General features: G+C 42.1%; 1 protein-coding gene and 1 long non-coding RNA gene across 7 annotated transcripts in view; one reads left to right on the top strand and one right to left on the bottom strand.

The window, feature by feature from the left end:
• Nucleotides 1-20944, top strand: part of LOC130291687 (uncharacterized) — a 54797-nt gene extending 33853 nt beyond the window's left edge. The window contains exons 2-4 of the long non-coding RNA XR_008848000.1: nt 9224-9359; nt 12143-12241; nt 20841-20944. This is a non-coding gene — a long non-coding RNA (uncharacterized LOC130291687). The remainder of the gene's footprint in view (nt 1-9223; nt 9360-12142; nt 12242-20840) is intronic.
• Nucleotides 1-27467, bottom strand: part of ATP11C (ATPase phospholipid transporting 11C) — a 190750-nt gene that overhangs the window by 72016 nt on the left and 91267 nt on the right. For 5 of the 6 annotated variants that reach the window (XM_056540795.1, XM_056540791.1, XM_056540793.1 and 2 more), the window contains exons 4-7: nt 26897-26977; nt 24596-24703; nt 18090-18218; nt 8896-8999 (exon numbers count right to left, since the gene is read on the bottom strand). In XM_056540795.1, the coding sequence (XP_056396770.1) occupies nt 8896-8999; nt 18090-18218; nt 24596-24703; nt 26897-26977 (422 nt within the window). Of the gene's footprint in view, nt 1-8895; nt 9000-12262; nt 12377-18089; nt 18219-24595; nt 24704-26896; nt 26978-27467 lie in introns of those variants that run through there. The other variant, XM_056540794.1, reaches the window with a different exon arrangement.

The following is a 27467-nucleotide window of genomic DNA, read 5'->3' as shown; positions in this document are numbered from 1 at the left end:
GCTTGGATAGCTGAAGAAACAGAGATTCTGAACATCCGACCCGAATAGAAGTCGAGGCCCCTAATTTCACCCCAAAAACCCAGGAAAAGTTATTGCTTCGACTATAAGCCTAGGGTGGGAAATACATCATCCCCCTATTTCATCACCCCCCCCCCCCTTCATCATCACTGCCTGTCAATTTTTCCATCAGTGGTCTTCAACCTTCGAACCTCCAGATGTTGCAAAACTACAACTCCCAGCATGCCCGGACAGCCGATGGCTGTCCAGGCATGCTGGGAGTTGTAGTTTTGAAACCTCTGGAGGTCCGAAGGTTAAAGACCACTGTGGCCTTCGTCATCATCACCACTTGTCAATCCCTTCATCAGTGGTCTTCAACCTGCGGACCTCCAGATGTTGCAAAACTACAACTCCCAGCATGCCCGGACAGCCGATGGCTGTCCGGGCATGCTGGGAGGTGTAGTTTTGCAACATCTGGAGGTCCGCAGGTTGAAGACCACTGAAAGGGATTGACAGGCGGAGAGTTCACTCGAGTATAAGCCGAGGGGGGCGTTTTCAGCACGAAAAATCATGCTGAAAAACTCGGCTTATACTCGAGTATATACGGTAATTACTATTTAACCTGATTCCACAGAGATAGCAGATGGAGCTGGAAAAGGTGGGGAGGGGTCTGGGAGCTAATAGGAGGGGATATGGTAGGTGATGATGTCCTCCTGTAGTCCACAGAAAGTCAGAGTCTGACATCTTGTTGCAACCATTAAAGGGGTACTCCAGTGGGAAATTTTTTTTTCCAATCAACTGGTGCCAGAAAGTTAAACAGATTTGTAAATTACTTCTATTTAAAAATCTTAACCCTTTCAGTACTTAGCTGCTGTATGCTCCAGAGGAAGTGGAGTTGTTCTTTTCAGTCTGACCACAGTGCTCTCTGCTGACACCTCTGTCCGTGTCAGGAACTGTCCAGAGCAGGAGAGGTTTTCTATAGGGATTTGATTCCACATGGACAGAGGTGTCAGCAGAGAGCACTGTTGTCATGCTAGAAAGAACTTCACAACTTCCTCTTGAGCATACAGCAGCTGATAAGTACTGGAAGGATTAAAATTTTTAAGTAGAAGTAATTTACAAATCTTGTGTGAATTCGGGTAGAAAACAGACATGGTGCACATCTACAATCTTGTATAATGATCTGATTGCTTCTCAGCATAATATCAAAAACTAACAGGTTGTTAGTATATACATTTTTGATCAAAAAGTACAAGCCCACTCGCCATGTCAAGGCCACCTATTTAGAGTGGGTCCCTAAAGTCCCTAGCATAAAATGGCGTAGCACTGGGCGGCGACCACCACAGCCACGATACCAGTGCCCATGGGGGTGGAACGACCTACTGGCAGAGCGGCCCCAATGCCACTCAAACCAGTCTATGGGTTGCACCCCCCCACAGACACGGCGCCACGGCAGCAACAGACACTGCACAGCACCACACCAGTGTGAACAGGATGTTATAGCTCACTTACCATGCTCCCCCAGTCAGACTGGGAGGCAGCTAGGAAAGAAATGGCCCTTGTGTAGCTAACTACTACTTATATAGGGTTGGGCTGAGGGGGTGGGGAAGAGTGCAGCACATGTTCAAACAAAAAAAAAGGAGGGGATAGAAAACACAATGTGAATTCAGGTAGAAAACAGACATGGTGCACATCTACAATCTTGTATAATGATCTGATTGCTTCTCAGCATAATATCAAAAACTAACAGGTTGTTAGTATACATTTTTGATCAAAAAGTACAAAGCCCACTCGCCACGTCAAGGCCACCTATTTAGAGTGGGTCCCTAACGTCCCTAGCATAAAATGGCGCAGCACTGGGCGGCGACCACCACCGCCGCGGCACCAGTGCCCACGGGGCATTTTATGCTAGGGATGTTAGGGACCCACTCTAAATAGGTGGCCTTGACGTGGCGAGTGGGCTTGTACTTTTTGATCAAAAATGTATACTAACAACCTGTTAGTTTTTGATATTATGCTGAGAAGCAATCAGATCATTATACAAGATTGTAGATGTGCACCATGTCTGTTTTTCTACCCGAATTCATAATTTACAAATCTGTTTAACTTTCTGGCACCAGTTAATTTGAAAACATTTGATTTTCACCGGAGTACCTCTTTAAGCACAGGAAGATTTGGAGAGTCAGACTTATGATCACATGACTAAATTGGCAGAATAAAACACATGGATGCAGTTGCAATGGAATAAAATATGGTATATGGAATTGTCGGAGTAGTAAAGGAGAGTGTGCAAGATATAAAAGGGGAAAAAACTAGAGTGCTTCTTAAAATAAAAGACACTTACTATACACTCCTGAGGTAAACCACTAGTAACCTGTTATGTTAAATGGACTACAGACAAAAATATTAGTTCTAATGGCATCTCTTCCCAAATCTTCTTTACCTAACATTTTAGTCTGTTGATCAACTTAAATTATAGTTTATGTCATCATAACTTTGTTTTTATTTAGTTTTAGTCACTGAGAAGTGTTGTAATATGCAATGCTAATATTGTTAACTAATCACAAGTAGATTTTATTTATTTCCATGTGTTTCTCCATAGGTTACTAAATTGGAAAACAAAAAGCCTGAACAATACATGTAATAAATGTCACCACAAAAACAGTTTAAAAAAAATTCAAAAAATTATCACAATCTTAAATCCAGAATGTCTTAGTTTAATTTTATTTTTGTTACTTTTTACATGAATTTTTATTTGAGCTTGCAGGACACATACCTAAGGCTGGAGAGACATACAGTGTTTTTTGGAAAAAAACAACAACAAAAAAACACCATTGCGGTTTGTTATGCAGTTTTTGACCCAAAGGCAAGAGTGGATCCAGTAGGAAGGGGAAGTATAAGCTTTCCTTACAGTCTGTTCACGGTATTATTTCTTTAATATGTTTAATCAATCTGCACAACAATACAGTGATCCCTCAACTTACAATGGCCTCAACATACAATATTTTCAACATACAATGGTCTTTTCTGGACCATTGTAACTTGAAACCAAACTCAACATACAATGCTATGGAATCTGCGAAACGTGTCAATGGCTGGAAGAACCCACCAATCAGAATGGGCATTCACTGGTAAAACCCCTGTATTCCTAAAGTGCATACACTGACTGGCTGTCTGGTAGCGCCCCCTATAGTACAGTGAGGTACTACATGTTCTGTACTACTCTTTACCTGTATTACTGAAGTGTATGCACTGACTGGTGTCTGGTAGCGCCCCCTACAGTACAGTGAGGTACTACATGTTCTGTACTACTCTTTACCTGTATTACTGAAGTGTATGCACTGACTGGCTGTCTGGTAGCGCCCCCTGCGGTAAAGGGAGGTACTACACGTTCTGTACTACTTTCAACCTATGCCACGGTTAGCTGCTCCTTTGGACACCAGGTGAGGGCGGCTCCATTTTACTTTTTTTTTTTTTAGGACCCTGAAGAAGCTCCTGTCCTCTACATAGACCAGTGTTTCCCAACGAGGGTGCCTCCAGCTGTTGCAAAACTACAAATCCCAGCATGCCCGGACAGCCAACGGCTGTCCGGGCATGCTGGGAGTTGTAGTTTTGCAAAAGCTGGAGGCACCCTGGTTGGGAAACACTGAAATAGACAGTGATTTACAGCTTCCAGGACTTGCTTTATCTGTATTATTTATCTACTTATTTTTCTTTAATCTTCACTTTTTCCTATTTTCGGATGACATTTTGGTGGCTTCAGAACCAATTACCGGGTTTCCATAGAGTTCTGGTCTCAACATACAATGGTTTCAACATACAATGGTCATCCTGGAACCAATTAATATTGTAACTTGAGGGACCACTGTATTATAATAAGGTATAGAGCCATGCAGCTGTGCCCTAAGGAGGTGCCCCGGATAATCACAAGTTGTGGCGATTTGTTTATACGCAGCGCTACTATTACAGAGAAGGAGGATTGTTTCTCTGGGTCCGTGACCTTGGACAAACAATTCATCACGTGTCCGATGTGGAGAATCCTCCAGAAGTAACGCCCTAAAACCGTCAGAAAATCTGAAGATTGTGTAATTAGAAATCCCTGAATCCGTAATTGAACGCTCCAGTTCTCTTAATTAAGGCAGGATTCTTAATTAAACCCTTTAAGCTGCAGTCTAGCAATTTCTTAAAGAAAATCTGATTGACTAATGATTCAGCATTGGGATGGAAACCACAGCCCCAACAGAGATGTGTAAACCGAAATCATTAATGTCCTCAGGCTACCTCTCTAGGCCACTGCATCTCACTACAATCTTACCATGGACAGCCAGATGGGACATTGTAGAAGGAGGGACTGATAGAATTATAGAGGACCCCCCCCCTCTTATTTCTTCCTTTCCTATCTCTATTTCTATTCCTCTTTACAATTCATTACATTTGGATTATATCACAATGTTTTCCTTCATAATGGTATATAGATGGATCACAAACTTCCATCACACATATAAAAAGGTAGACCTAACATAGTAAACATTATCAGCAACACCAAGTCCACCAACAGTGAGATACACAACTTCCTGGTTCAGTCTACTGGATCTTTCTTGTTTTCCACATAATTATATGGCTTTAATGGGTCTTGCAAGACAGAACTAATGTTATCTTTTTCTGTTTTTGTCATTGTTCTTTTTTGCTTTTTGTTGTATTGTGTTTTTTTTTTTTTTTTTTAAAGGAGAACTGGAGTATACATTTTTTTTAAGTCCTCCTGTACCCGGGCAGCAAAAAAAAAAAAAAAAACTGTAACTCATCTTCTTTCGTTCCCCCGTTGTGGAGATATCGGTGTCCCGTTCCTCCTGTGCTTCTGGCTTTTTAGGCTTAAATTGTCACAGTGCAGGCAGCGTATCGCCACCCACAACGATAGGCTGAGCGCACTGTCATGTAAGGAGCTCGGGCCCCGAATGGATGCAGATATCTCCTCAATGGGGGAACGTAGGAAGGTGAGTTGATGTTTGCTTTTTATGTTTTTGCAGCCCGCGCACAGGGGGACTTAAATCATGCAGCAGTTAGGGTCAAATCCATCACACTGCCACTCAGTCCAATCATCGGCCAAGGTGGGACATCGCTGCGGCCAGCAATTAGCTGTGCCGCAGTCTGATGATCGACCACATGAAGAAGGAAGAGGATTAATGCAGAAGCGGGGAGCGGAATAACGAACTCACCGGGGGAGCAGAGGGAGGTAAGTACAGTTAGAAGAAAACATTTTTAGGGTGCGTTCCCACAGGGCGTATACGCAGCGTATTTGACGCTGCGCAAATTTTACGGCAGCAGCGGGAAATACGCTGCGTATCCCTTGCTCACTATACACACAGGGCTTTCTGGCGGCAGCCCTATGTGTGTAGTGAGTTTTGGAGGCGGGGCCGTGTGCCGGCGTGTCTGTGACGCGCGGCCCCGCCTCCAAAACTCACTGCACACATAGGGCTGCCGCCGGAAAGCCCTGTGTGTATAGAGAGCGAGGAATACGCAGCGTATTTCCCACTGCTGCCATAAATTTTGCGCAGCGTCAAATACGCTGCGTATACGCCCTGTGGGAACGCACCCTTACAGTATATTCCAGATTCTCCTTTGAAGGGCGTTGGTATTTCCTATTTACCTCAAGTTAATACTTAGCAGCACAATCTTCCAGAAAGCACAAAAGGAAGATAAAGGGGCAAATGTACTAATCATAATATCAAGACAGTGTAAACTCACCAGGCAGCCTGAAATGTGCCACATTTATCCAGTTGGCTCATCCTGTATGATAACTGTGGCATCTTTCTACACTGCTGTTTAACTTTATGGAAAAAATCTGGCCTCTGGTGTTGAATTTGAGCCACCTCCCCTTATCGGGCAAGGTAAAAAAAAAAAAGAATACAAAACATGTGAAATAATACTGATCACTGGAATTAAAAAACGATTGATCTTAACCGAAAACCTTAGAAAAGAAGAACTCAAATTCCTCTGGAGCATACAGCAGCTGATAAGTACTGGAAGGATTAAGATTTTTTTAATAGAATAAAATTTACAAATCTGTTAAACTTTCTGGCACCGGTTGATTTAAAAAATACAAGTTTTCCACCGGAGTACCCCTTTAACTTTCTTGGACCAGTTGATTTAACCCCTTAAGGACTGAGCCCTTTTTCACCTTTAGGACGCAGCCCTTTTTTGCAATTCTGATCACTATCACTTTATGCATTAATAACTCTGGGATGTTTTACCGATTATTCTGATTCCGAGATTGTTTTTTCGTGACATATTCTACTTTATATTAGTGGTAAATTTTTGTTATTACTTGCATCCTTTCTTGGTGAAAAATCCCAAAATTTCATGAAATTCCAAATAAATGATATGTTGATTCACATATACAATATGTTTACTTTATGTTTGCATCATAAACTTGACATGTTTTTACTTTTGGAAGACACCAGAGGGCTTCAAAGTTCAGCAGCAATTTTCCAATTTTTCACAAAATTTTCAAAATCGAAATTTTTCAGGGACCAGTTCTGTTTTGTAGTGGATTTGAAGGGTCTTCATATTAGAAATACCCCACAAATGACCCCATTATAAAAACTGCACCCCTCAAAGTATTCAACATGACATTCAAAAGGTTTGTTAACCCTTTAGGTGTTTCATAGGAATAGCAGCAAAATGAGAGAGAAAATTCAAAATCTTAATTTTTTACACTCGTATGTTCTTGTAGACTCAGTTTTTGAAATTTTACAAGGGGTAAAAGGAAAAAAAGCCCCCAAAATTTGTAACCTAATTTCTCTCGAGTAAGGAAATACCTCATAGGTGGATGTCAAGTGCTCTGTGGGTGCACTACAAGGCTCAGAAGGGAAGGAGCGACAATGGGATTTTGGAGAGCAAGTTTTTCTGAAATGGTTTTTGGGGGGCATGTCACATTTAGGAAGCACCTATGGTGCTAGAACAGCCAAAAAAATCCAAAAATGGCATACTATTTGAAAAATACACCCCTTAAAGAACGTAACAAGGGGTCCAGTGAGCCTTAACACCCCACAGGTGTTTGACGACTTTTCGTTAAAGTCAGAAGTGTAAATAATTTATTTTATTTTTTTTCACTAAAATGCTGGTTTTCCCCCAAATTTTACATTTTTGCAAGGGGTTATAGGAGAAAATACCACCCAAAATTTGTAACCCCCATCTCTTCTGAGTATGGAAATACCCCATGTGTGGACGTCAAGTGCAATGCTGGTGCACTACAATGCTCAGAAGAGAAGGAGTCACATTTGGCTTTTGGAAAGCAAATTTTGCTGAAATGGTTTTTGGGGGGCATGTCCCATTTAGGAAGCCCCTATGGTGCCAGGACAGCAAAAAACAAAACACATGGCATACTATTTTGGAAACTACACCCCTCAAGGAACGTAACAAATGGTACAATGAGCCTTAAAGGGGTAAAGGCCAAAACTTTTTTATATATATCAACTGGCTCCGGAAAGTTAAACAGATTTGTAAATTACCTCTATTAAAAAATCTTAATCCTTCCAATAGTTACTGCTCTCTGATGACTCTCGTCCAGGGAGCTGTGCAATTCCTATGGGGATATTCTCCCATCATGCACAGCTCCCGGGACGTGACATCATCATTGAGCAGTTAGACAGAAAACTTCAGAAGCTAATAACTATTGGAAGGATTAAGATTTTTTTAATAGAAGTAATTTACAAATCTGTTTAACTTTCTGGAGCCAGTTGATATATATATATAAAAAAGGTTTTGCCTGGAATACCCCTTTAACACCCCACAGGTGTTTGACAAATTTCCGCTAAAGTTGGACAGGAAAATGAAAAATTAGATTTTTTTTTTCACTAAAATGCTGATGTTACCCCAGCTGTTGCAAAACTACAAATTCCAGCATGCAATGACAGACCATACATTCTGGAAGTTGTAGTTATGCAACAGCTGGAGGCACACTGGTTGCGAAACACTGAGTTAGGTAACAAACTCTGTTTCACAACCAATGTGTCTCCAGCTGTTGCAAAACGGCAACAATCAGCATGCATTGACAGTCGAAGGGCATGCTGAGAGTTGTAGTTTTGCAACAGCTGGAGGCACACTGCTACAACTCCCAGCATGCCCTTTGGTAGTCTGTGCATGCTGGGAGTTGTAGTTATGCAACAGCTGAATGCACACTTTAATAAAATGTGCCTCCAGCTCCTGCTGTCTCCTGCCGCCGGGACCGATCCTGCAGCTCCTGTCCCCACCACTGCACACGAGGGGGACCCCCGCCGGACCAGTGTAAGGTAGGAGACCCCCGCCGGTGCCGATCTCTGTTCCGATCACCGTCCCTAGCAGGTCCATGATTGGTCGGCCGTTCCAACCGATCAATCACGTGATCGTGAGGCGGCACCTGTGCCACCTCACTCCTGCTGGGTAAGGGTGAATGGGACTGTCTCGGACAGCCCCATTCACCCTTTTTTTCCGGGTCACCTGAGACCCGATTGACCCGGAATAGCGGCAAATCGTCGGTCTGAATTGACCAGCGATTTGCCGCGATCAGCAGTCATCCCGTTCTGATCACCGCGTCTAGAGACGTAAATGTACAGCGCGGTGCGCTAAGTACTTCTAAGCAGCGCCGTACATTTACGGCGCTCGTCCTTAAGGGGTTAAAAGTGGAGTACCCCTTTAAGAACATCTTTCTAATTCTCAGGAATAGATCGTGCCCTGACACTATCCATTTTCTAAAATCTTGAGCCCGTTCTGCAGCAAGTTGTCAGAAGTCCACTGGCGCAGAAGATATTCTTTTGCTATAGCAGGACAATAAATAACTGATGAAGTCATTCATATGTGTGCAGGATAAATGCTCTGAGTATTAGTAAAAGAGGCAGGAATAGGCTCTTAACTGCAGCTTACTTGTAAAGGTCAGGTTGGGGCTGTTCACATTCAATAGTGGCGGTGAGCGTGTCCACGGCTTCATCGCTGCACAAACCAGATGTTTCCCGTACAGCATAATAAGTCTGGGATAAAACAGAAGAGAAGTAAGAGTAAGAATACACCAACCAAATACAGTACAATGTACTATCTTTAGAAACCACCTCCCTTATTACTTTCATTGATGGAAAAGCTGCTAACAGCGATCACTAAGCCTCCGGCTATTTATAGAGCCGTCTGCAGATCACAATTATTACGGTTGCCAATTTTTACTTCTTTTTTTTCCCCCCAATGTGCCGTCATTATTCAGGTTACAGCCACGGAGAGCCGCAATGTACCGCTCTGCGGAGAGATGAGTGAGCTGCACAGCTAAGGAATTGGACACAAGCGAGTTGCTTGGTAACTCACTGACCTTTTAGAGAAACATTGAAGAAAGGTGCTGGGTGGTAAGTGCCTCTGGCGAGAAAATATAAGTTACTTACCGTATTTGTCTCAAATTATGGTGAAGCTTAAATGACCACAATACATATAGTTATATCTGCCGATGCCCCGTGCAGATTAAGCATAGAGATATATAGTCCTCTTTACTGGCAGATCGTGCTGTATACATTGACAGCCTGACCTTCCTGAACAAACAAGAGAGCTGAAATGATCACAAAAATGCTTAAAATAGTACACAAAGTCAGCCCTGTCATCTGCCCTGGGACGTTAATGCCTTCTTGTCATTGTTAAGGTCACCCGGGATATTGTGATGTAACACCTGTCATGCAGAGAGGACATGACTTGTGCCCTCTTAGCAATCCCCTTTATCCCTGTTTCCCAACCAGTGTGCCTCCAGCTGTTGCAAAACTACACCTCCCAACATGCCCGGACAGCCAAAGGCTGTCCGGGCATGCTGGGAGGTGTAGTTTTGCAACAGCTGGAGGCACACTGGCTGGGAAAGACTGCCATATATGCAGAACATTGCTAATAGTGGGTAGCAGATCGCCATTACCTGTCATCTCAATACAGAAGAATGTGGGGTATATAAACATAGATTAAGCATAGATATGCAGTTTCCTGCAGCCCCAGGAAATATAAAGGAAATTATAGAATATATTTAGGGATGTGGAAATCCTATCGCCCGACGCCTGGGACATGTGGGGCAAGACCTGATAGCCTCCGACAAGTAGAGTAGTGTTCAGGGTGTATGGAGCGGGTTCCTGACTTGAGCCTGCTCCATACCCGGCATCCCCCACCTCATTTTAGTAGCTGGGGGCCGCCGCTAATAGTCGGCATGCAACGGATGCCACGGGCTGCAATTAACCCTTTAGATCGCCACTGTCAAAAGGGACATGTAAATGCTTCCTAGTGGTATAGTAGGGTGGATCGCAGTACGAGATCACGAGGGGGGGGGGGGGGGGGGTTGGGGGGATCAATCCACTGTAGAGGTGGCCGGAGGGCTTACCAAGGGATTATGACTCTGTCATTGATAGATTCTGGCTGGACAAGGCTTTATCAATGGAGTGCAGAGCACAAAGATCAATGGAGTTCAATAGAAATGCATTGATCTGTACGAGGGATCTAATGATTCCTCCTAAAAGTCCCCTAAAAGGCTCATTTTTGCCCCGTATGAGCTTTTACAGCCGGACCTAAAATCGTGGGCAAAAATGAGCCGACCGGACCGAACGTTTCACTCCATTCAGCTCATTGAAATGAATTACATACGGGAGCGCATACGCAGGCATACGGGAGCGCAAGTTTTTAGCTCCCCCCGCCGTATGCGCTCCCGTATGGGGAAAAACGTAATCGGAACCCAGCCTTAGACAAGTTTAAAAGGCATGCATTAACCCCTTCCATATTAAAAGTTAAAATCACCCCCTTTTCCTACAGAAAAAAAAAAAATTTAAACATATTGAAACATAAGATAAAAGATATTTGTTATTGCCGCATGCGTAGTTGTCCGAACTATTAAAATGTAACTTTATATATCCAATACAGTAAATGACGTAAATGTAAAAAAAAAATACCAAACCCCAGAATTCCATTTTTTACAACATCATTTCCCAGAAAAAAATAAAGTAAAAAGCAACTGAAAAGTCAGATTAATACCAAAATGGAACAGATACAAACAAAAGATTACAGCGCAAAAAACGACCCATCATAAAATCTGGTAAACGAAAAAATAAAAAAGGTTACAGGGGTCAGGAAATGGCAATGAATTTTGTATTTTTTTTTAACGTTTAGAATTTTTTTAATAGTAAAACGTGACAGAAACTATACATTTGGTATTGCTGTAATTAGGCAACCCAAATTATCAAAATAATATATGTTTGTTTGATCACACGGTAAATGGCGTGAAGAGGAAAATCACCAAGTCTGCAAAATTATCTTTTTTTATTTTTCTTATTTCACATCATCAATATCTTTTTTTTTTTTTTCTTTTTGCTACGGAGCATATGTTACGGAAAATAAAAGGTGTCATTACAAAGTGCAATCGGGCCTGGAAAAAAAAAAAAAAAAACTTGTATGGGTCTATAGATGGAAAAATAAAAGTGTTATGGCTATTATAGGGTGAGGAGTAGAGATGAGCGAACTTACAGTAAATTCGATTCGTCATGAACTTCTCGGCTCGGCAGTTAATGACTTTTCCTGCGTAAATTAGTTCAGCCTTCAGGTGCTCCGGTGGGCTGGAAAAGGTGGATACATTCCTAGGAAAGAGTCTCTTAGGACTGTATCCACCTTTTCCAGCCCACCGGAGCACCGGAAAGCTGAACTAATTTATGCAGGAAAAGTCATCAACTGCCGAGCCGAGAAGTTCGTGACGAATCGAATTTACTGTAAGTTCGCTCATCTCTAGTGAGGAGGGAAAAACTAGAGTGCAAAAACTAAAATTGGCCTGGACAAGTGGATAGTCATGGGGGACTTGTAGATTGTGCTTCCGTTTTAGTCCATTGGACAAGTAGTTTTTTGTATATTTTATTTCCACACCCCTGAAATTACATAGGTAGATATTTATAAAATTATAATATATATAATGTTATTCATATATATATATATATATATATATATATATATATATATGTGTGTGTTCTTCTATGCATATTACTGGCCTTTTCTGTGCATTTAATGCAAATCATTGTTTTAAAGAGCATTTTTTGGAAAAATTTTTGGTGTGTTTCATGTTCATTTTATGCTAATCTTTTAGTATTTGTACACACTGTTGACCTTTATATTCATTTATACACAGAGCTGAGGGTAAGACGTGCAGGACACTGCAAAAGTACTAATCTGACTGAAAAAGTCCATCTGTCACCAGTTTTGTGGTAGTAAAACTAAAGAACCACAGGTAAGGTTAGTGTATACATACCTGTATTCTTCCGCCTCTCACCAATGATTGACAGCTCTAGAGTCCAGTCAGAAAACCACTAGAGCTGCCACCACTAGAGAGGCGGGGCCAGGGACCCCCCATTACAGAAAGTTCTGTGGAAGTGTTCAGCAGCTGCAGCCAGAACACTATGGGGGAGGATTTATCAAAACCTGTGCAGAGGAAGAGTGGTGCAGTTGCCCATAGCAACCAATCAGATTGCTTCTTTCATTTTCCACAGGCCTCTAAAGAGGCCTGTGGAAAATGAAAGAAGCAATCTGATTGGTTGCTATGGGCAACTGCACCACTCTTCCTCTGCACAGGTTTTGATAAATCTCCCCCTATGGGTCTATTCACACATACAGGATCCTGTGCAGATTTGAGGCGCAGGATTTGTAACTGCAGATTAGATTAGATTAGAAAATCCTGTGCATCAAATCTGCGCAGGATCCTGTACGTGTGAATAGACCATTAAGGGGTATTCCAGCGAAAAACAAGGATAGGGGATACGTGTCTGACCGGTAGGGGGACACCACGATCTCCTGAATTGGACGCCTGCTGCAAACGGCACAAATTCCATTCATTGGCTATGGGAGCGCAGAAGAGACCCAAGTGCTGTAGTTTGGCTTTTCTGCAGCTCCCATAGAACTGAATGGAGTGATTGCTGTCCGCAGTATGCACTCCTCTTAGAGAGCTCGGTCAATAACCTTTTCTGTGGCTATTTAGAGCTATCAGCAGTTTTACTACCACAGAACTGCTGACAGGTTCCCTTTTAGACATCTTCTATATTGTTTTTATAGAATCATTTTAAATCTAGAAATATATATGTTTTATACCTTTAGGCAATGCTTATTGTTGTTTATATTCATCTAACAATCTTGACTAACATACACATTTATTGTAAGTTACATCTGTCTGCTCTACTCCCACCAGGCCTTTTAAAAGAGTATTCCAGGAAAAAAAATTTTTTTTTTTTTTTTTTTTATATCAAATGGCTCCAGAAAGTTAAACAGATTTGTAAATTACTTCTATTAAAAAGTCTTAATCCTTCCAGTAGTTATCAGCTGCTGAAGTTGAGTTGTTCTTTTCCGTCTGACAACAGTGCCCTCTGCTTGTCTCAGGAACTGAGTAGGAGCAAATCCCCATAGCAAACCTCTAATGCTTCAGACAGTTCCAAGCAGAGGTGTCAGCAGAGAGAACTGTTGTCAGGAAAAAAAAAAAAAAAAAAAAAAACGAACAACAACTCAACTTCAGTAGCTGATAACTACTGGAAGGATAAAGATTTTTTTTAATCGCAGTAATTTACAAATCTGTTTAACTTTCTGGAGCCAGTTGATATAAAATGTTTTTTTTTTCCCTGGAATACCCCTTTAAAGGGTTACTCCGCTACCCAGCGGCCGGAACATTGAGTTCCGAACGCTGTGTGCGGGCTTCCTTGTTCACGCCCTCCCCCTTGTGACATCACGCCCCCTCAATGCAAGTCTATAGACTTTCATTAAGGGGGCAGGCAGTGACGTCACGAGGGGGTGGGCGTGAACACTGAAGCCCGCACACAGCGTTCGGAACTCAATGTTCCGGCCGCTGGGTAGCGGAGTAACCCTTTAATCATAGCAGAAATGATTTGTGTCTTGCCTTCCCTTTAAGCACAATGCACCAACAGTAGCTCAAATAGAAAAGGGCACAGCTATTAAACCTATTAGGCTAGGTTCAGACTACGGAATTTCTGCCTGCAATTCCTCTTTGAAATTGCAGGCAGAAATTCTGCTTCCTAAAATGTATATATTAGTAAACAGGTTTTCCATTTGCCAATTCACACTTCGTAATTTTTTACGTGGAATTTGTCAATGGAAAATTTGCTTTCAAATTTCCGCCTGAAGAATGGCAGTGCTCATTCTTAAGGCGGATCTACTCGTGGAACACACTGCAGTCTATTGGGGACTGCAACGTCCGCGAGGTCCTAGCGCCGATTCAGTCAGCTCTGGCCGCACTCGGAATCTCTAATCGGAAATTTGCCGTCTGGAGATTCCGTAGTCTGAACCTACCCTAAGGGTCTATTTACACGGCAGAATTTACTCTTGCGGAATTCTGCCTCAACTTAAAGCCCATAGACTTCTATGGGATTCCGCACTCCCATTCACACTTCTGAATTTCCGCTTGCGGAAATTCAGAAGTGTGAATGGGAGTGCGGAATCCCATAGAAGTCTATGGGCTTCAAGTTGAGGCGGAATTCAACAAGCGGAAATGCTGTTCGTTTACGGTTATTTTTTTTTTTCCTTCTAATGCAACAAACTTGTGCAGAACCACAGAATAAAACAACAGTGGCTATATAATAATGCAGTAATTTTGCACCATTTGTGGAAAAGTCACAGGAAAATAAGCAGACCTGAATAAAACCATAAGGAGAGCAGTCTTACATGGTTGCCCCAGATTTTTAATGAGTTTTAGATACTTCTAGACACTTTTTAGCAGTAAACATGAACTGTTTTTGTAGATGATTTAAAGGGCCCATTACAAGGCTTGACCCTGGTATGGGGAGGGCCCCGCGAACGATCACAGGAACTTTACTTCCATCATCTGTCAGCCAGGCATCTCCTATTACATGGACATGAATAATGCTTTTTAGCAAGTCTGAACCAAATGATCAGTCCACAAATAAGTTGCTGGTTTCTTCGCCCTATGACACCGGCCACATTGTCCAATTCAGCCAATAATGGCTCATGTGTTATAGAGCACTAATTCTGTCTAAGACAGTCATTAAATGAGCCAGATTTATTAATAATTCCGGTGGTGCCTGTAGACTGTTCTGGATAAGACTGCAATTAGAGTTGATTGGCTCGTAGCGAACCTCGCAGCTCGGCTGTTGATTACTTTAGTCTGCGTAAATTAGTTCAGCTTTCCAAGGGTTCTGGTTGCCTGGAAAAGTCTGGGATGACAAGTCTTTTGTCTCCTAGGTCTGTATCCACCTTTCCCAGGCATCTGGAGCCCTTGGAAAGCTGAACTAATTTATGCAGACTAATGTAATCAACAGCCAAGCTGCGAGGTTCGCTACGAGCCAATTTACTGTAAGTTCGCTCAAATCATTGACTGCATTGTCTAATCTAAGTTAAGACCATTCATGGCACATGACATCACATTTTAAAGGGAAACTGACAGCCGTTTCACCTTTACTGGGCCCAATACACTAGGTTATAGTGCGAGGAATCAACCTCCACTGCTAATATCCCACTTTGCACAATGGCATTAATAAATCCGCGCCTATGTTACATGAAAATGTGGACGTTTGTAAATAGGAAGTTTGTAAGGACTTCATGTTTGACCAACATGAACCTTCCCACAGGTTCCTTTAAAAATCCCTCTAAATGTGTAATATGGTCACTTTAATGGTCTATTCACACTAAACGTATTCTGCGCAGATTTGCAGTGCAGGATTTTCTGCAGCAGATTTCAATGGAAACTAAATGACTGAACACCGCTTCAAATCCTGCACATCAAATCTGTGCAGAATACTGTATGTGTGAATAGGGCTGGGAGGTATACCGGTTCACACCGAATACTGAAATATTTGTCCTGCACATTATGAATTTTTCCCATACTGCAATACCGGTTTGGCCCCTCCCCCTTGGGAATGAATTATAAACCCAGCGCTGTGCTGTCCCCACATTGGGGAACTAATCATATGTGACCAGCGAGCGCTGTTCTGCTTCTTACCCCCCAATTAATTATCATCCCAGCGCTGCGCTGTCCCCATCGGGGAACATATCACATGTCACCCGCAAGTGCTGCCCTCCTCGTCCTCCTGTTTGTTGCGGGCCGCCGGCGCTGGAACTCTATACTGTGCGGTATCCCTATGCCCAGGCTGCAAAAGATAAACAAAATAAACTTTAACTCCCCTCCCGTTGGACCGGTACCAGCCTCACCTGCTTCCTGGGGACCGGAATTTCGGAGAGCCATCAGCCTATCACCGGCCGCAGTGATGTTGCGCCTCGGCCAGTGATAGGTTGAGCGCACTGTCATGTAAGAAGCCGGCTTCTTACATGACAGTGCGCTCAACCTATCACCGGCCGAGACGGAACATCACTGCGGCCGGTGATAGGCTGAAAAGGCTCTCTGACATTCCCATCCCCAGGAAGCAGGTGAGGCCGGTACTGAAGGGTAGTTAAAGTTTATTTTGTTTATCTTTTGCAGCCCGGGCATAGGGATACCACACAGTATAGAGTTCCAGCCCGCAACAAACAGGAGGACGAGGAGGGCAGCACTTGCGGGTGACATGTGATTAGTTCCGCGCTGGGCTGATAATTGGGGGGGGGGGGGATTTTTGGTCATACCGCCCAGCTCTACATGTGAATAGACCCTAAAGGGAATGTATCATTAGAAAATGACCTTTTATTTAAATCAAGTTTTGTGCTTAATTAATATTTTTGGCAACATTTTCTTCTAGTCTTCTATTTTACTCTCTCTATTTTAATATGTTCCTGATATCTTGCAGTTTCCAATCAGTTTTATGGCCTAAAACTTCCTTTTCTGTACAGAACACTTTAGAGTAGTCTCCTCATCATCACATAATAGAGCACAGTGAAAGGTGACAAAAAAATTTAGATAACAGAGGTACACACAATAGCTGTTGCTCACCGATAGACCTCCCTCTCCCTGTAGAATGACCTTTGAAAAGTTCACCAAGCACACCTAGGCCCCTATCTATTTATGTGAATAGGACAGCCTCAGTCTATTGTTGCCCATGTCCATGGAGCCTGCTGCAAAGAATATCTCTAAATGCTTGGGCAAGATGGCAGCCTCCATAGTAATGTGTTGAAAATGAAATAAAATACAAATTACAAATCACTAAGTAGAAAGAGAATACAGTGATCCCTCAACTTACAATGGCCTCAACATACAATAGTTTCAACATACAATGGTCTTTTCTGGACCATTGTAACTTGAAACCAGACTCAACATACAATGCTATGGAATCTGCGAAACGTGTCAATGGCTGGAAGAACCGACCAATCAGAATGGACATTTCACTGGTCAAAACCCCTGTAGTCCTAAAGTGCATGCACTGACTGGTGTCTGATAGCACCCCCCTACAGTACAGGGAGGTACTACATGTTCTGTAATACTCTTTACCTGTATTATTGAAGTACATGCACTGACTGGTGTCTGGTAGCGCCCCCTACAGTACAGGGAGGTATTACATGTTCTGTACTCTTTACCTGTACCAGGGTTAGCTGCTCCTTTGAACACCAGGTGAGGGCGGCTCCATTTTACTTTTTTTTTTTTTTTTTTTTTTTTTTTTAAAGGACATTGCGTGTTCTGTACAGGACCCTGAAGAAGCTTCTGTCCTCTGCATAGACCAGTGTTTCCCAAAGAGGATGCCTCCAGCTGTTGCAAAACTACAACTCCCAGCATGCCCGGACAGCCGAAGGCTGTCCGGGCATGCTGGGAGTTGTAGTTTTGCAACAGCTGGAGGCACCCTGGTTGGGAAACACTGACATAGACAGTGATTTACAGCTCCCAGCAGATCTTTATTACTTTTATATGAAAGGATTTGCTTTATCTATATTAGTTATCTTCTTGTTTCTCTTAAATCCTCACTTTTTCCTATTTTTGGATGACATTTTGGTGGCTTCAGAACCAATTACCAGGTTTCCATAGAGTAATGGACTCAACATACAATGGTTTCAACATACAATGGTCATCCCAGAACCAATTAATATTGTAACTTGAGGGACCACTGTATGTATGAGTATCTGGCTTTAATTAGTAAAAAAAAAAATCTAGTTAACACATGTACTTAACAAGAAAACACTATGAGAACAATGTGCACCCATACCTTGAAGTTTGACTCCCCATCAAGACTTGCTGTAGTAACTGTGCAGGTACCATCTGCAAAGCTGGAGGACAACAGGATAAGGTCACATGGGAAGGTCTCATCGTCTCTCACTTCTACAATATCACCAACCTTTAAAGAAATAAAAATATTATATTGTAGGCAAAACTGAAAAGGACAGACTTTGGGCAGTAAACTCTCTGCCTCGGTGTGACCGATGACCAGACACTGCATAGGCGGCAAGGTTGAGCGATCACCTTTCTGCAATAACCATGTGTCTTCTCACCCAGACTGTCCAAATGCAGAGAAATGGGTCAGTAGAACTTTTAAAAGCTTAAGACAGCCCAAGGACATATTTATGGATGAATATCTGATTTTATTAGGAAATCTCTTCGAGTCCATCAACAAAGACAGATTTTATGTAGTCTAGCTTTTCACCTCCTAAATGGCCAAGAACTGCCTACACAAAGTAACTTTACTGCAGCTAAGCCTATTGTACTCAGTCTAGTCACTCTTTAATATGTCATAAGAGGGATAACAAATGATGTTAATTCCAGTTTGGTGCGAACTCGTATCCCCGAAGCAAAATCGGTGTTAGGATTCTGACAGCAGAAAATTGCCTATTTAGAATTTTACAACCAGTTATGCTCCAAGCATAGGAATTCTGATTCAACGCTGAATAATATATGAACATTGAATACATTATTAAACAAAGGGAAGACTTAAAAATATATAGTTTTACAATAATGGTTAAAATTGTCCTTTAACATTATGATTTTCAGTGTCTGTAAAGGGTAAACCAGTGATTGCTTACAGCTCTGGTTAAAGGGGTACTCTGCTGCCTGTTCTGAACGCTGGAGCCGGTGATAGGGGATCGTGATGTCAATGCCCCGCCCCCTCATGATGTCATGCCCCCCCCCCCCCCCTCAATGCAAGTCTATGGGAGGGGGCGTGGCAGCCATCACGCCCCCTCCCATAGACTTTCATTGAGGGGGCGAGGCATGACATCATGAGGGGGCAGGGCTATGACATCACAAGCTCCCAGCGCCGGCTTCAGCGTTCGTAACAGTTTGTTCCAAATGCAGAGCAGCAGAGTACCCCTTTAAGCACCTTCCAGGTGTAAAGTTTAAGAGCTGCAAACAGTGCCTGGCATCAAACAAAAGAGCACATTTTGGAAAAGCATTGTGTTAGACACCTCTCTGGGTGTCACACACTGTTTATTTTGGGGGGGAAAAAAAGCCACTGAATTTTGGTGCAGATTCCTTTATTCGACAGGAAAGAGAAGTATAAGTCATTACTTTATATTTCTCATTCCTTCAAGATACACTTCCGGCTTTTGCTTTATAAAAAAAAAAAAATCCTTCCAGTACTTATTAGCTGCTGAATACTACAGAGGAATTTCTTTTCTTTTTGGAACACAGAGCTCTCTGCTGACATCATGAGCACAGTGCTCTCTGCTGACATCTCTGTCCATTTTACGAACTGTCCAAAGCAGCATATGTTTGCTATGGGGATTTTCTTCTACTCTGGACAGTTCTTAAAATGGACAGAGATGTCAGCAGAGAGCACTGTGATCATGATGTCAGCAGAGAGCTCTGTGTTCCAAAAAGGAAAGAATTTCCTCTGTAGTATTCAGCAGCTAAGTAGTACTGGAAGGATTAAGATTTTTTTAAAGAAGTAATTCACAAATCTGTTTAATTTTCGGGCACCAGTTGATTTAAAAAAAAAAATTAAAAAAAAGTTTTCCACCGGAGTACCCCTTTAAGTTTTAATCAGCATTTTGTAGCTAAGTCCAAATGAGGAACAGACAGAGAAAAAAAAACCATCATAGAAAGAATTGCACCTACAATAACTCCGAAATTCACTGCATGCCAGACAAAGTGACCCAGATTTACCAAATCTTTCTGGTGTTGCACATAACACCCAATCACAGCTCAGCTCTCACATATTAATTAGCTCTGGTAAAATGAAAGCTGAACTGTGATTGGTTGTTATGGACAAGGATTGATAAATCTTTGCATATTGACAGATTGATAAAATCTGGACCAGTATAGTTTGGTAAACTCCAAGGGTAACATAAAATTACATTTGAAGCTCATTTTTTAATAATGGTTTTGCATAGAATGCCATCATTCCACCACAGAAACACCGTAATAGGAACCTGTCATCAGTTTTATGCTGCCCAAACAGGGAACAACATAACTTTACATGGAAACAGTATATACAAACACAATCCATATTCACCTAGTGCTTAGTCGCTGATCTGGTTGTGTAGCTTTAGGTATAAACTTCTTATGCCCCGGCAGGAGCTCTGAGTTAGAGTGTCCATAACCCATATGGCAAGATATACGTAGGCCAAACAGCTAGGTCCATTACAACGCGTATAAATGAACATAAAAGTGCTATTAGAAATATGATTAAAAAAGGAATACAAAAAGAACAGGAAAAAGAAAAGGAAATTCTATATATTGGGAAACTAGTGCAGCAAATCATCACCAAGTTAGTGATCTAAAATGGATGGTGCTAGAGGAGATTAATGGAACTAGGGATGAAGTGAAAGAGACTATTAAGAAGGGAGGTTTTTTGGATCACCAAGCTGAACGCTATGTCTCCGAATGGTATTAATGAAAATGGTAACTTCAATGTATTTTTATAGAAATATCTTATGAAACATCTTATGTTGTCCCGATGTATAAGAACGAGTAATACCATCTACCGTTACATGTGACTATTTTATATGATTTTAATTCATAGATGTGAAATCTCGCGGAACTTCGGTCCATAAATTGTGGCGATGGGTTCATTCACGTTAGACTTGAGAAAGGGAGAAATCCTGAAATGTTGCCAATCAAGCTCCCCTGCCGGTGAGTCTCCAGACGCTGTTCTCAGAGCAAAGCAAGGTCTGCAGCTGCTATGGACACTCTAAGGCTGCATTCACACCACGTTTTTATACATACGGGTGCCGGATCCTGCGGGGGAGGGGCAAACCAGGCGCTCCCATACCCCAGCCGGATCAGCCCGTGACTCCATTTACTTTAATCCGGTCGGCTCAGTTTTGACCTGTATCCGGTTTTGGACCGGACCTAAAACGGTAGTATACTACGGTTTTAGGTCCGGTCAGGAAACCGCATAGGGGTCAAAACTGAGCCAACCAGAGTCACCGGTTGACTCCAGTCAGCTCATTAAAGTAAATGGAGTCACGGGCTGGGGTACAGGAGTGCCCGGTTTGCACCTCCCCCTGCCGGATCTGGCACCCGTATGTACAAAAGGTGGTGTGAATGCAGCCTAACACAGAGCTCCTGTCGGGGCACTAGAAGTTGAAACATAAAGCTGCATAACCGAATCAGCAACTAAGCACTGGGTGAATATCGTTTTTTTTTTTTATAAGCATATATTCATTCTCATACACATTATTACTACCATCTTGATTATGATTCAATCATTTGTCTCTGCGTATACCATTTGTATAATCTTTACATTCTCTTAGTCCCTATTCACACACATAATCAACATACATAAGTAACAACACACGCACAGATCAGGGTTTGCATAGTGAACATCTCTATGGATGGGTTTAGGTATATAAGTCGCTATTCTACAACTTCTGCAACTATAGACTGGTTAGAGTGTGTCTTTTTATATATATATATATATATATATATATATATATATATATATATATGTGTGTGTGTATGCACATCTATATATATCTAATATTTCTCAATACATCCAGTCATTTCATATAGAGGATTTCTTGTGCATTTATTAATTTTTAGGCTGTTCTCTCTCTCCCTGTATGAATAGGGCCATAGAAACCAGAAGTTGCCATATTAGGCTAGGGCCACTGAACATCTATTGAGGACTAAGATCCATGTCAAGTTTTTGTTTTCTCATTTTGCTCTTAATTAGCTTCAAATGTGAATGACCATATTTAAGAAAGTGAAAAGCAAGTTTTTCGAGCTAATACTGGCTATAGCACCCTGAAACGCGTCTAGGCTATTGATTTTAATTCTATAAGGCACTATAGCATCACTTGGACTTAAACCTAATGTGAACGGTATTAGCTGGTTCAGACAAATCAACTTGGACACCTGCCTTTTGTACCATTGGTCCGGTCCGAGTCTTTGAACTGCCTCACTGACCTGCTGAGAGCGAACTATCCCCGCCAGGATTTCATCCACCACGAGGGACGCCATGATATACCAACACTGCACCTGCTGGTTTACCACAGAGGGGAGTACGGCTGGTACATAAACGCGCTATGCCAAGCGCACCCCTGAAACAGAGACAGCCCTAACATCGCTGCCCGCACTATTACATCAAAACATCAAAGCAGCATTCATCTGGCAGTCCCAGGATTTGGTGAGATCGCTACATTAATGCCAGTGATACATTTGTTGAAATCAGCGACAGTTTGATCTACAGACTGATATTTTGTTATATATTGGAATACAGCAGTCCTTTGATTTCAGCTGAGACCGGACCACATATTTATCTATACCAAATTTCTTTTGGACATATCACCTATTGTTTGTAGGTACACTGAACTGTCAGTCGCTGAACCATTAGGTTGCCGGAGTATTAGATTGATGCTATTTTTTGTATTTTTTTTTATAATTATTAATGTTCTAATTGCAGATATTGTGTGAATTTCCCTACCAGGGCCCAGTTGTGGTATATTCCTATATTTAGTGCCAGGATATCTTATACTGTTATTTTATGTAAAATAAATGTATAAATATAAAACACTTTTCTGGAATTCTTGAAGTATCATTATGCACCTTTGTAGGTGAAATCTTTGAGGAGTGATTATACTTTATTCTATTTTGATACTATTTTGGCCGGTGGGTTCCGGTACTTAATCACACTGGGGGAGATTTATCAAAACCTGTGCAGAGGAAGAGTGGTGCAGTTGCCCATAGCAACCAATCAGATTGCTTCTTTCATTTTCCACAGGCCTCTAAAGTTGCCAAGAAAACCATACCAAACTTAGTGAAGTTGTGTGCATGAGCCCTTTTCAGAAGAACATGCACGGAACTGTGCTGAGCGTGGTACAGTTGCCTCGGCAACCGTCCTACCCAGCATGGCCTGTGTCTCCCTATGATGGAGCTGAAGATCGCATGGGCTCTCAACTTCATTAAACTGGAGTTAAACTTTAATGTCAGTTTCCAGTTAAAAAATGTTAAATTCCCTTAAGCTGAAGCTTCCACCTGCCAAATCACACCCCATTTAGGTGGTTTTCACACACAGCAGTTTTTATTGGAAAACTGCAACTATTGTTTTTGAGCCAAAACTGTATGAGTAGATTCAAAAAGGAATAAGAAATATAAAGGAAGAACAAAGACTTCTCCTTAATGCCGGATTCACTTCTAGCTTTGGCTCAAAAACTGCCGTGTGTAACACCAGCCTTAAAAACTTTTTTTTTTTTAAATCAACTGGTGCCAGAAAGTTAAACATATTTGTAAATTACTTCTATAAAAAAAAAATCTTACTCCTTCCAGTACTTATTAGCTGCTGAATACTACAGAGGAAATTCTTTCTCTGGTGACATCATGAGCACAGTGCTCTCTGCTGACATCTCTGTCCATTTTAGGAACTGACCAGAGCAGCATATGTTTGCTATGGGGATTTAAAATGGACAGAGGTGTCAGCAGAGAGCACTGTGGTCATTATGTCAGCAGAGCGCTTTGTGTTCCAAAGCATAAAGAATTTCCTCTGTAGTATTCAGCATCTAACAAGTACTGGAAGGATTAAGATTTTTTAATAGAAGTAATTTACAAATCTGTTTAACTTTCTGGCACCAGTTGAAAAAATAAAAAAAACGTTTTCCACCAGAGTACCCCTTTAAATGGGTACTCCACTGGCCAGCGTTCAGAACATTTAGTTCCGAACGCTGTGTGTACGCTGCAGGGGTCGCCACGCCCCCTTGTGACGTTAGGCCTTGTCCCCTCATTGCAATTCTATGGGAAGGGGCATGGCAGTCACCACAGCACGCACACAGCGTTCGGAATTAAATGTTCTGAACGCTGGCCAGTGGAGTACTCCTTTAAGGCAGCTTGCAGTGGCATGAAGATTCTTGTCAGTATGCCCATAAATATACATAGTGCAGTCTACTACACTATCCCCAACTTTTTTTCTGTTAGTTTTTTTTGCAGTATACTGACATATGTGGATGCATGGAATAGCCTTCCAGCAGAAGTGGTCGCTGCAGATACAGTGAAGGAGTTTAAGCATGCATGGGATAAGCATAAGGCTATCCTTCAGTCAATATAGAGACCATGACTATTCATAATATTGGACAGACTAGATGGGCCAAATGGTTCTTATCTGCTGACACATTCTAAGTTTCAGGCAGAAGCCAAAAGGACACTCTTTCTGTGCTAATGTAACACTATGTGTCAGGAGTTTCTCAGCCATACACACTACGTGTACATCATATGTAATATGAACAAGACTTTACCTGCATCTGCATAAACCAACTGAGAAAAAAATCATAAAAATGCAAATACCTTGATCTTCTCACTCTCTTTCTTAACCCGTACAGAATTCTCAATAATGTACACTGTGCTCTTATTGACCTCATTGTCCGCTCGATGTCGAAGCCAGTCTTCATAGCCCTAAAACAAACAAGGGAACATAGTCTCTCAGGCAGGTCTCAGGAAAGGGCATGGATTACCATAAATACTTCGTCACCACTTGGCACAGAACATCAGCACATTACAAGAGAATTCACACACACATGCAAAGAGGAGTCATCTTTCCAGTAGATACTCAGAGAATGCCACTTGAGGCACTTGTAGAAAAAGCAAATAAAAAGTTTGTCATTTAAAATTCCTTAAAAGGGGCTGTCCTAAGATTCAGAGTTACCACTTGTTCATAGAATAGGGAATAATCAGCAGACAATGGACCTCTGTCCTTGTGATCAGTGGGAGTCCCAGCAGTCAGACCTCCAACTATCACCGGAACGGAGGTCCGTTGTCCCACAAGTGAATGAAGCAGCTACACACATGCTGGGTCCCCGCTCCATTTATTCTCTATGGAACATATGAACAAAGCTGGGTGCTAATCGACTGTCTTTTAGCCTGTAGAGATCACTTCTCAGCAGTCATCACTGGCAGGATTTGAATGGAGGGTAACACCTCAATATGGTGAACATAGGATCCAGTACTAACAATAGGTGATGGCCACAGATCACTGTCTCCTCTTACCGGCAGAGTGGCCATGGCCAGAGAATATGCCTAGAAGACTCTGCCATAGAAGATAAAAAGGCATTTCAGAACCAAATAATTTTTTTTGAAAGTTAGTCAGGGCGATAAATATATATAAAAAAAAGTATACTCCCTTGTCCCCATTCCCCCACAGTTGCTGCTCTAACAGCTGCCACCATTTACAGCTTTGAGCTGGTTCTTGTAACACTTTATCCCCAGAGGATTTGCTGTGTGATGTGTCACAGAAATCAGGATAAGGCATGTTATGTGGAGCCATTAGAATGGCAGCTGTGGGGGAGTGGGCACAGGCGAGTATACATTCTTTTTTATTTTTGTATCACCATGACTCACCTTTAAAGTAGGGTCTTTAGTAGTTCATCCACATCGTAGTGCTGGGCAGTATACCGGTTCATACCAAATACCAAAATTTTTTTCCTGCACGATTAATTTTTCCCATACCGCAATACCGGTTGACCCCCCCCTCGAATGAATGAATTGTCAGCCGCAGCACGCTGTTCCCACATCGGGGAACTAATCATTATGTGACCCGCGGGAGCTGTTCTGCTTCTCTTCCCCCCTCCCAATTAATTATCAGCCCAGCGCTGCGCTGTCCCCACATCGGGGAACTAATCATATGTGACCCGCGAGCGCCCACAGGTCACACGATTGGGGGGGGGGGTTGAAAATACCGTTAAATACAGTTGAACCGCCATAACTTGCAAAGATACCGTGATACACATTTTTGTTCATACCGCCCAGCTCTACCACATCGTATTTCATGCTGCAGGAAATCCTCTGCGGATTTCATCTTGCAGGAAATACACTGTGGATTCTGCTACGAGCAGACATACAGGCTACAATGGCGCAGCCCTGCATGTGCAGTAAGGATTGGAGGCTGGTCCCAGTGCGCCGACGTAACTGTGATGCATGGGCCTGCTTTCAAACCATAATGCACACACAGGGCTGCGGAGTGGTAGCTCTGTGTGTCTGCTCGGAGCAGAATACGCAGCATATTTCCTGCATCGTGAAATACTCTGTGGATGCGCTAGGTGTCTCTACCCTTATACTTACAAATACGGTATTCTGCGCATATTTGATGCTGCAGGGTTTAAGAGGTGTTCAATCATCTAGTTTCCACTGAAAACTGCGCAGAATACTGTACATGTGAATTTACCCTTACAAAAAAAATAAAAATTCTGGGGCTGAAATACCCCTGTAATAAGTCACTTCTATACTAAAGTTTATTCATGGCTGCTGTAAACTGAACTGATGCTGACAAAGCAAATTTTATTAAATTTTATTAAATCTACAATCAAAATAAAAAAAAATTTGATTAGAAATGAAGAATAAATCAGCATCAGATTCTAATAAAAAATAAAAAAAAAACCTTGGCGAGTACTATTGCCACTATGAGGAGTTGCCTACAGGTGTTTTCTTTTTTCAAAGAGTGTGTCTCCAGCTGTTGCAAAACTACAACTCCCAGCATGCCCGGACAGCCAAAGGCTGTCCGGGCATGCTGGGAGTTGTAGTTTTGCAACAGCTGGAGACACACTCTTTGGAGAACACTGGTCTCCAGCTTTCTGGCTGTTTCCAGCTTCTTACCTGTTTGATAGCAGTAACTGTGATGACAAAGAAAAGAGGAAGGCCACTTGTTACGGGGCTTGTTGGTGTATCCACAATAGCCTGTGAAGGAGAACACAACAACGTCATTGTTCCAGCAAGTTACACAAGTGCAGAAACATACAGCCAACAAGAAACGTAACCCTATTCACTGGCCTCAGACACAACAATGAGATAGATATAATAACTATAGCACAAGCCTAAACCAGTCACTACCGAATAAATATCTGTTCTGTTGTATCTATAGCTTAAAGGGGTACTCTACTGGGAAACATTTTTTTATTTAAATCAACTGGTGCCAGAAAGTTAAAACAGATTTGTAAATTACTTCTATTAAAAAATCTTAATCCTTCCAGTACTTATCAGCTGCCGTATGATCCACAGGAAGTTCTTTCCTTTCTGTCTGACCACAGTGCTCTCTGCTGACACCTCTGTCCATTTTAGGAACTGTCCAGAGTAGGAGCAAATCCCCATAGCAAACTTATCCTGCTCTGGACAGTTCCTAAAATGGACATAGGTGTCAGCAGAGAGCACTGTGGTCCGGCAGAAAGGA

The sequence above is a fragment of the Hyla sarda genome, chromosome 9 (assembly GCF_029499605.1).
Source record: "Hyla sarda isolate aHylSar1 chromosome 9, aHylSar1.hap1, whole genome shotgun sequence".
Lineage (NCBI taxonomy): Eukaryota > Metazoa > Chordata > Amphibia > Anura > Hylidae > Hyla > Hyla sarda.
This window is presented reverse-complemented; position numbering and strand designations above follow the sequence as displayed.